The sequence below is a fragment of the Apaloderma vittatum genome, unplaced genomic scaffold (assembly GCF_000703405.1).
Source record: "Apaloderma vittatum isolate BGI_N311 unplaced genomic scaffold, ASM70340v1 scaffold8199, whole genome shotgun sequence".
Lineage (NCBI taxonomy): Eukaryota > Metazoa > Chordata > Aves > Trogoniformes > Trogonidae > Apaloderma > Apaloderma vittatum.
In genome coordinates, this window is record NW_009734551.1 from 19040 (window position 1) to 28260 (window position 9221).

At 49.0% G+C, this 9221-nt stretch overlaps 1 protein-coding gene across 1 annotated transcript in view; it reads right to left on the bottom strand.

Annotated features, from left to right (window-relative positions):
• The window catches only part of USP48 (ubiquitin specific peptidase 48), a 28008-nt gene extending 19028 nt beyond the window's left edge, over positions 1–8980 (bottom strand). The window contains exons 1-9 of the mRNA XM_009876320.1: positions 8860–8980; positions 8446–8602; positions 7512–7639; positions 6303–6427; positions 5622–5730; positions 4269–4402; positions 3961–4043; positions 3495–3674; positions 921–1046 (exon numbers count right to left, since the gene is read on the bottom strand). Of these exons, the coding sequence (XP_009874622.1) occupies positions 921–1046; positions 3495–3674; positions 3961–4043; positions 4269–4402; positions 5622–5730; positions 6303–6427; positions 7512–7639; positions 8446–8542 (982 nt within the window). The 5' untranslated portion in view covers positions 8543–8602; positions 8860–8980. The remainder of the gene's footprint in view (positions 1–920; positions 1047–3494; positions 3675–3960; positions 4044–4268; positions 4403–5621; positions 5731–6302; positions 6428–7511; positions 7640–8445; positions 8603–8859) is intronic.
• Positions 8981–9221: the final 241 nt, after the last annotated feature.

Below are 9221 nucleotides of genomic sequence, written 5' to 3' on the forward strand. Positions count from 1 at the left end.
AAAGGGAGCGTAAGAGAGCTCAGGAAGCAGCCTGGAAATGCAGGTCTGAGGCAGGAACCGGCATTAATTCGCAAAGCGGGGAGGTTGAGCAGTGGGAGGGCTGAAAGAGGTTTGGTGCTGTTTTATTTGGGGGGGAACTTGTACAATTTTCCCCCTTCACGCCCAGATAACCTGAAGGGAAGAGGACGTGCCACCTCCGCTGTCGCCGCTTCGCAGGAGAGGGAAGAAGGTGGAACACACCTCCAACCCCATCAGTGCCAGGGGCCTAATTAATATTTCTAATGGAGCAGCAAGCAAATGCGAAGCTTCATTAAATCCACAGGCCAAACCCACAGGGATTTCTGCCACCCCCAGTAACTCTGAAGCAAGACACGAACGTGCTCGTACAAAACCCCTGCGAAGGGCTCGCATCCTCTTCCCTTCACGCCGTTTATTCTCAACAGGGCAAAGATTAAGCACTCGCAGAAGAAACCTGACACGTGTCAGGATTATTCACCCCCGGTGACATTTAACCACGCTGTTGTTCTTCGCCTTCAGCAACCTGAGCGGTTCCTGCAGGATCCCAGGTGCAAATCCTGCCACCACACGCTGCTCCCAGCTGGATGATTTTCTCCTAACCCCTTCCCACCTTCACAGAATCGCAGAATTATTCAGGCTGGAAAAGACCTCTGAGATCATCAAGTCCAGCCTATGACCCAACTTTGTCTTGTTGGTTAAGAAAGCAAGGTCTGAGTGGGTAAAGGGGTGGAATCATTAATTAATTAACATTATTTAAGGAAAGCCCAGGGATTTCACTGGTCACGGCACCTTTAGGGGCTCGCAGACAGCGGTTGCAAAAGTGGGCTTCAAGCAAAAACCCAACTCCTGGCCTCGCGTCACGGGACGAGATAGAGAGGCCAAGAGAGTCCAGTCTCACTTACCTGGTACTTCGATTGTCAGGGATTTCTCCCGGGATTGCAGCCTGTACACCAGCATGTACGCGTTGCGCGAGCAGTGAGTCCCTTTCCCGCACTTGGGTTTGCGAGTCTGGGATTTCGAAGGTTCCGCTGTGGTACAGAAGGTAAAAAAAAAAAAAACCAAACAAAATCACAATAAACACACAAGCTCGCTCACCGATTTCTCCATTAGCGGGACAAGTTTGCCACCTAGCCGGCTTCTCTCTCCCCGCTGCGCCCTGCCGGGCCTCTTTTTGCCAAGCGTTGGGCTTGGCACGAGTCGAAATTGTATCCCAAAAGCTAGACCCAAATCCCTCCAGCGTTTCTGGAGGCAGCGTAATTCAAAGGGACTAAAATTAGGAGCCTGTTCAGAGCCACCCTTCTACAAGGGCCTTTCTTCTCTCCCCAATTAAACCTTGCTGAGCCAAAAAGCAGCTCTTGCAAAAACATCTTTTCTCCTCTCCTGCCTCCTGTTCGAGTGTCTTGACATCAAAAAAATGGAGGCGAATCCTCAGGGAATAAAATCTTATTTACAGGTGATGGCGTATGTGAGAAAACACGCGCCCTCGTGCCGGGCAACAAAGCTTTTAGGGAACAACCGGCTGCAGAAATGGTCATTTCGGAGCAGCTGGTGAACTTGTGTTGCAAGAGTCACCGTTCCCAGACACACTGCCAGGCAAAGGAAAACATATCTACAGCTGCAGCTTCAAAAATCAACTATGATTTTGTTAATTTTAATAAAAAACAAACAATAAATAAAAGGAACAACCTTCCATAGGGCAAACTCTGTTGAAACATCACAAAAGGCATCTGTCCTGCCCAAATTCCGGAGAAAAATTCACGTCCCTCTCCGACCGTACCATCCAGGGGACTTCCTAGACCCTCTTTATTTGCATTTTCTCCAAATAGTTTCTAAATTGTTTCCATCTGCGCAGCCGAGCTGCCGGACCCTCTCCACAGCAGGCCTCCGCTCTCCATTACCAACCTTCTCCTGCTGGCACAGGTGTTTCTAACAAAGAAGAGCCTCGGTTTTGCAGGCAAATAACATCAGCGCTTGATTAAAATACTACGGCTCACAGCCTACAGAGACTTCTAAATGCACTTCAATGATATTTTTCAAGCAGCCTGGTACTGCAGCAAGAATAACTTGCAGTACAGCATAAACCTTTACGAGGTTGAGGCCACAGAGGTTTATCCACACCTTATTTTGCTACACCAGGTAACTCAGGAGGTTAAGGAGAAAGGCTGAGCAGCTCTTCTTTCCTTTCCAGGGCTTATTTTTCTACCTGACACCACTAGATGTCTAACCAGCTTCCAAATCGGGTCGGAAGAGAGCGCCAGGCAAACGCTAACAGGATGACAAAGCTGCTCCGGCGGCAGCCAGCACTGATGTAGGTCATGGCAGAACCCAAGGTGTTCACCAGCAAGGGAGTCGAAAAGAAAGCGGCATCACGCAGACACACGCGGGGAAGAAAACGGGAGAGGGAGGCTGATGCCCCCGCGCCTGCTCAAGGGCGCGCTCAGCCCGACTTGGCTTTTACAACAAACCAAGGGAGCAACCGCATCCGAGGGAGTCTTTTCATTAAGCTGTTCTTTAAGGATGCTTTGGAGAAAAATGCTATTTCATCAAGCCCAATTGCAGCAAAGCACAAGCCTCCCTGCGGGCCAGGGTTACACGGAATGGATTGCTCACATTACAAGCGAAAATTCTGGCGTTAGACTTCCCTGTTTCCCGACACTGCAAAGTGTCCTGCACTAAGGACATGGTTTAGCGGTGGACCTGGCAGTGCTGGGATAATGGTTGGACTCGATCTTAAAGGTCTATTCCAACCTAAACGATCCTACGATTTCTAAGGAACACTCAGTGACAATCTGAGCACTCAAAATGCCAATTTAAGACCGAACCACTCCTGTATCTCGACTGCAAACTGAGAAACTGGTCTTGGCCTCAGGCCAAGCTCTCCAAGAAATCAAGACCCCGTCCTGTCAAGAGAACACAGTGATCTGGGAGGAACCGGAACACTGGCACGAGGCGAGCCAACAACAGCACGGCGGAAGAGAAGAAAAAGCACAAAGTAAAAAGGCTTTTTTTCGTTTTAAGTCATTATTCGGATCAACGTTTTGTCACGGAGGCTCTTTCCTGCCTCCAAGTGAAAAACACCTCAGTGGAAATAAAACCGTAACGTGTTAGGGAAACTGAAAGTAATCTCGTTATCTGCTCCTGAGCCTCCTTTCTGAGCTCTGGCCGAGGAAGCAGCAACTGGCCTGTTCCGTCCCGATAGAGCAGCTGCCCGAGCTATCAGCGCCCTTATCTGCCACGCGGCGGACTAGAGAAATACCAGAGGATCCGATCACGAGGCGTGCGTAAACACTCGCACGGGGCTGAAACGAAGAAAATCTGTCTGCAATTAACAGAATTGCCGTTTCACACGTTACTCCTAGGACATGACAGCGCGCGTAGGAGCGCTTTTGTTTTAACGGGGCCTCCACGTATTCAGCCTCCGTGTTTTCGGTGAAAAGAGTTATTTTAAAAGGGCACTCACAACTTAAAGGTTTTACCTAGATCTTCCTCAATCCCCAACTGCAGCTTCTTCCCTTCCATTTTTTCTATGTCTTCGTCGTTAAACTTGTACCACTCGCCCGTCTGCGGATCCTTCACGTGGGCGATGTAGTGCCCGGAGTACGCGCTCACGCCCCGGTGTATGAGGACGGCGCTGAGCTCATACACGTAGACGCCATCTGGAAGGAAAGCAGCAGCAGTTACGCGGCGCTCCGGGTGAAACAGCGTCAATCTCTTCTTTCTGAGAGCTTCACGTTTCACAGACAACGACTTGCACTTGACTTTGCATCTCTCCAAGACCTTGCTAAGTAGGCTGTGGCTTCCGCAACCCACTTAGCGAGGCAGTTATTTGAAATGTGTGCTACAAACGTAATTTTCCACGGAAAAAGGGAATCAGGGGAGATCTCCTCTTGCCTGTCGAGGGGCGGTCCGTAGCATTAATGAAACACAGAGCACAAAACTCACTTTTCTGTTCCATGAAAGGCTCCATGTCGAGCAGCTCGGAGAAACCGATGTAGGTGTTCAGCTTTTTCTTATGGCCAGTTTGTCTGTGCGGAGGCAAAGCTCAGTTCAATGGACAGTAGTAACAGCTCGCACCTCAAAATAACTGCCCTTGAAACCCACCGGGCATCCCCAGAGAAGCTCATACACCTGCTCAGTCCTCGATCTCTCAAATGAACACGGAAGGAGCAGAGGAGAGAACTTCCCAAGGAGCTTCCACGAAACCCAAGGCACTCCCGCTTTCAGAGCGCATGCACCAGCGCGAGGCTTACCTGTCGAACACGAAACGCATCAGCTGCAGGTTGAGCGTGCAGGGAAGACTTAACAGCCTGATCTTCCTCGTGGCGTTCTGCTTACTCTGACAAGTTTCGCAAAAATAGCGATTGTCCCCTTCTAATTTTTCTTCCTGAGCGGCGAGGGGAAGCAAAAAGAAAGATCTTGAGAAGAGGTAACCACTGAAAAGTCAACCAGTCCGAGTTGCTCAACAGCTGGAGACGGAAAAGCACTGAAGTTATTTTAACCATTTAAGCCTCTACGCAGCTGCTTCCCAAAATAATCTCTTGGTTAAAAATATGCACTAATAACTGCGCTTCACAGCACGGCCAGAGCAGGCTGCTCTCGCTTTAAGGAAAATTTCAGACCATATCAAGGCTTACAAGACCATCAGGTTCGCTTCCTGCTTGACTGAGTTGGTTTAGAAAAACCAGGGCTACGGAAAAGGAAAATAATTAAATCGCCTTTTTAAGAGCTCACGTGGACCAAGTTAACATAAAGCCACATTCCAGCCTGGAAATGACAATCCTCTTGTGCTCAGACACACAGACATCACTGGGTAAGAGTCCTCGTTTACGCCTATAGGGCAGGATTAGGGGAGAGAACTCCAACCGCGCAGATCGAGGTCACGGGGTTGTTTTATTTGAAGGAGGAGCAAATAAACTCGAAGTTCACCCTCGCAGGACTTTCATGCGCGTACACAAACCAGTCTTTTTTCATAGCAGACCTTCCACAAGCCGAGCAACCGGTTTGCTGAGCGCATCAGCAAAGCCGCTGCCCAACAGCCAGACAACAGCTTTGGGTACAGAGTCACATTTCAGGTTAGTTCTGTCCTCCACCCCTCAAACCTTTAACGTGATGGATTTTAAGATCTAGGCAAACTTTCCAGTTGAATTAAGAGCACTTGCAGCTGCTCCCGGAGCTATTCCCGGCCCTCCCTAGGATTTTGGAGAGCGTATTTTAGAGTGGGGAATGTCTCCTGTTGCCATGAAGACAAGCACTGATACAGAAAACACAGAAAGCAGCCATTCTCCTGGCACTATCCATGACAAAGCACGCGGGGACCTTTTATCAGACTTCGGGGACTTTCTCCCAACTTCTCTGGGTAAGTATTTTAACTAAACATGCGACTTGCAAGTGGTATTTAAAGCCAAAACGCGTGCCAAACGGTTCAGTGCCACTCAATCCTCATTTTCTTCATCCACAGAAAAAAAATCTTGCCTTCTGAATGCATCTCACTAAGACAACTCAGTCGCTTTGCTCCGACACCGACCCCAAAGGCTGTTAATTGAAGGACGAAATTCAGACACCGTGCTAAGAACAGCAGGACTCAAAAAACAATGAGCTCGTACCTTAAGAAATTCTGTTATACAGTCTGTGAGCTGCTTGTGCCCTTGGATGTTTAACTCCAGCTCATAAAATTTTGAGACGAGTTTGGATTCCCTGCCACACTGGTTGCAGCTAGGATTGAAAAATAAAAAGACAAAAGCACGTGAGGACGGTTCCCTGGCTCGTGCGTGTGAACTCCCCAGCCACCAGTAAAATACTCCTTGAGCTACAAAACCAGGAGAAAAAGTTAAACCAGAGTTAATGCAGTTCATACCTCCACACCGCAGAAACTCTGCAAGGTGTTAACAGGAAAATAGCATCTACCAGGAAAAACAGGAGCTGACAGCTCGCACACACCCTTTTGTATCATTTTTGAGGTGAAATCGACAGCTTTGACAACACAGGAATGAAAATACGACACCAGAGTATGCTATTTTCTGGCTGCAGGACTTTACATTCCATTAACACACCTGTGGGTTTAATTGGTACCTTCTCCTTAAGGGATTAAAAGCAGCTGGCGACCTGCAACACCACCACGCGCACAAGATCAGGAAACCTAAAAAAAAAGCTAAAAACCTCCTGCAAAGTGTTTTGGCAGAAGCTTACCTGCCTGCTCCGGTTCTTAGGAGGGCTCCTGCCCTCTTCAACTTCTAAAACATTTAAATATTTTACAGCAAGGTTCTTCCCAAAGACCAAATACTTACACCGTGACATAGGCGTACTCTCCGCAGAACTGCTTTTGCACTATGTTTCGAACATCTGGGTTTTTTTGTTTGGACAAAGTATCTTCCAGCAGGGACATGAACAGCTTCGAAAACTCCTGGGCATCCTAGAAAAGAAAGCCAAGACTGTTAACAATACGCCACGGCACAAAGCCCAATCACAACGTCGTTGCTAATTTACCGCAAATTACCCTGAGCCCTACACACAGGCTGCGCAGAGGCTCCGGCGTGCACTGAATATAAAAAGCTTAAAAAAAAAATAAAAAAAAAAAATAAAGGCAAGAGAACTAAAGAAAAGAAAGAGGAATTTGCCTAAAAGGGGCGTGAGGTCCCCAGCGGGAGTTAACCTGGCTCCCGGCCAGCTGTACCGGGTGGTTTGACATCTGCCCCGCTCCTCACAGGGCTCTGGAAGGACAAAAATAAAAACAAACCTCCTGCAGAGCTTTCTATCCTGTTAATGCTCGCTTTTCAAAGCTCAGCACGCAATACAAGTTGTCCCTGCTTGCATTAAAGGGGAGAAGACTACAAACACGCCAAAAATGAAGCTGCTCTGTGGATTTGTCCCCTCCCGCGAGGCTCAGGAGCTTCCCTGCGCTCATCTCGGGGCCCTTCTCTCCCACCCTGGCTCTCCTTTGCTCTCCCGTTCTGAAAACCAACATGCTCTGGCCTCTCCCAGCTGTCCTCCAGTATCGCCGGTCAACAGCAACCACTTCCTTCCCCTCACGAATCCTCCCGAGGAAACGCACGTCAGTGCTCAGGCTCTATCTCCAACAACCTTCCTCTCGCTTCTCAAAGTGTATTCTCAAGCTGCGCCCTTCTCCTGAGCTCACGTCAGCCTCACAGGACCCCTCTGCAGCACTTGCCTCTTGGCTGGCTCTCAGTGACCCAAACAAACATCTTCTTGCCCTGCAAGGACCCTTCAACCCCTGCTGAGCCACCCACAGGGCAGAGGCAACCCACAAAAGACCCTACGGCAGCATCAGCTCCCATCCTGCAGGGTGCTGGGGTCGATCAGGGGTTAACGACACATCCCATCGCTCCCGGGGCTCCTTCTGATCTCCCACACCAGGCCTGGAGAACAGCTTCTCCCTTTCTGGTTGTACAGAGCAGCAGAAACCATCTCGGAGAGGGTAAAATAACATAAAAAGGCACTTTCACACTAATTTAAAGAAGATAATGACTCAAACTCACCTGCTGTTGTCCCGTGTCCAAGCCCAGAGCTTTGACAAACCCAGAGGGATCAATGTATCGCCTTTTGCTGTTCTGCAGCAAGGCAAACAAGTACTGGAGGTGTTCACAAATGGTTTGAGGCTCATAATCTGTTCAAAAAAACAAGACGCACACATTACAGCAAGTCATTCCAGGCAAGAGATAATTACTCCAAGGAATTTGTTTGTTCTTCATTGTATGGGTAAATTAAATTATTAGAAATGATGTGTTTTTTAAAAAAGTGTTTTAAATTACGGTGAGAAGCGAAGTAGATCATGTCAGTGATGACAAAGTCCCAGCATGGACCAAACATCACAGAATCCCTTAGGTCGGAAAAAGCCCTTAGAATCACCGAGTCCAACTGTAAATATCCCACAGTGCCAATTACTCCACAGCAAAAGCTTTTATTTTTTTTTTTTAAACCTTAAATGGTCAGACATCACTTAAAAATACTATAAAAACAGGAACAGAAGAAATCGGGCAGCTCCCCTGCACTTACAGCACCATATCATACATAAAAGTCTGTCAGATAAAGCCATGGTGCCCGCTGTGCGGGCAACTGGGAGCCTCATTCATACCAGGGACCTAAATTTGTGGCACCACGGTAGTGCAGCTCAGCCCCAACCCAAGTGCTTCCACCCCCAGCGCCATCATTACGCTGGGAAGCAGTCTGGAAAGCAGCCTGGCAAGAAACAAACCCAAATCAGAGTTTTCAACCCGACTGGATCACTCTGATTCAAGAAATAACTCAAGTAAAGGACGGTTTGTTCCTAAAAGGCAGGTGATAAGCTCAGAAACAACATTATGGAGACTGGACGAGTGGCTGTAGCTTTACCCATCAACTCTCCCAATAAATGTTACCCCAAAACTGACACCCGTGTGTAAAATTTAGGAGAAAACAGGCAAAACCACCCACCTTTGTCTTTTGGAATGCCCTCTCCAGCCACGTACTCGCTGCAGGTGCTGGGGCACAAGTAGAGGGCTTGCCGGAGCTCCAAGTTCAGAAACCACATCTGCAAGAAAGTGTTCACGTAGCACGTGGCGCCGAGGTTCGTTAAGCCCACGAACGCGTTCTGGTGTGAGAAAGAAAGCAACAGTGGTCACTTGCTGCTGCAGAAGAGCAAAACAACCCAAAAAACCAGCAGTTGGGGTGGCCGCTTTTTCCTGTTTGTTGGAAAAATGCTGTTCCAGCACCACCCAAACAGCCACAGCCGAAACCCACTCCGGCTACAGGGAGACAGAAGGTGTCACCTCCCCTCATCCCCACCTTGCCTCAGGGACCAGGAAGGGCAGGGGATGCTTTTAGGGGGTGTGGAGGTGGGGGGGCTACCTTCTTGCGGCGCTCGCAGTTGGGGTCATCGATGTTATGAAAGCTGTTCTCATCGATCTCGCCCAGCCAGACGTGCTCCCCGATGCCCACCAGGCAGTTGGGGTTCCCCCGGCAGTTCCTCCTGTAGAACCAGCATCCACCCCAGCTGTCAGCCCCACGGAAGGGACGCTGTTGTCCCTTTGAGGGGGGAGGGTAAGGGGGTGACCAAGGGGATAAGGACAATAAAGGGCACTCCATAACGCTAAATAGAGTGAATAGGGTGAGACAGGTGTGTCCCCCACCCCTCAGAACTGGTGGTTAGGGAAGAACAAAGAGATGGAGAACTGGAATGGGGAGGGAAGTGAGACCCCAAAAGTACAGGA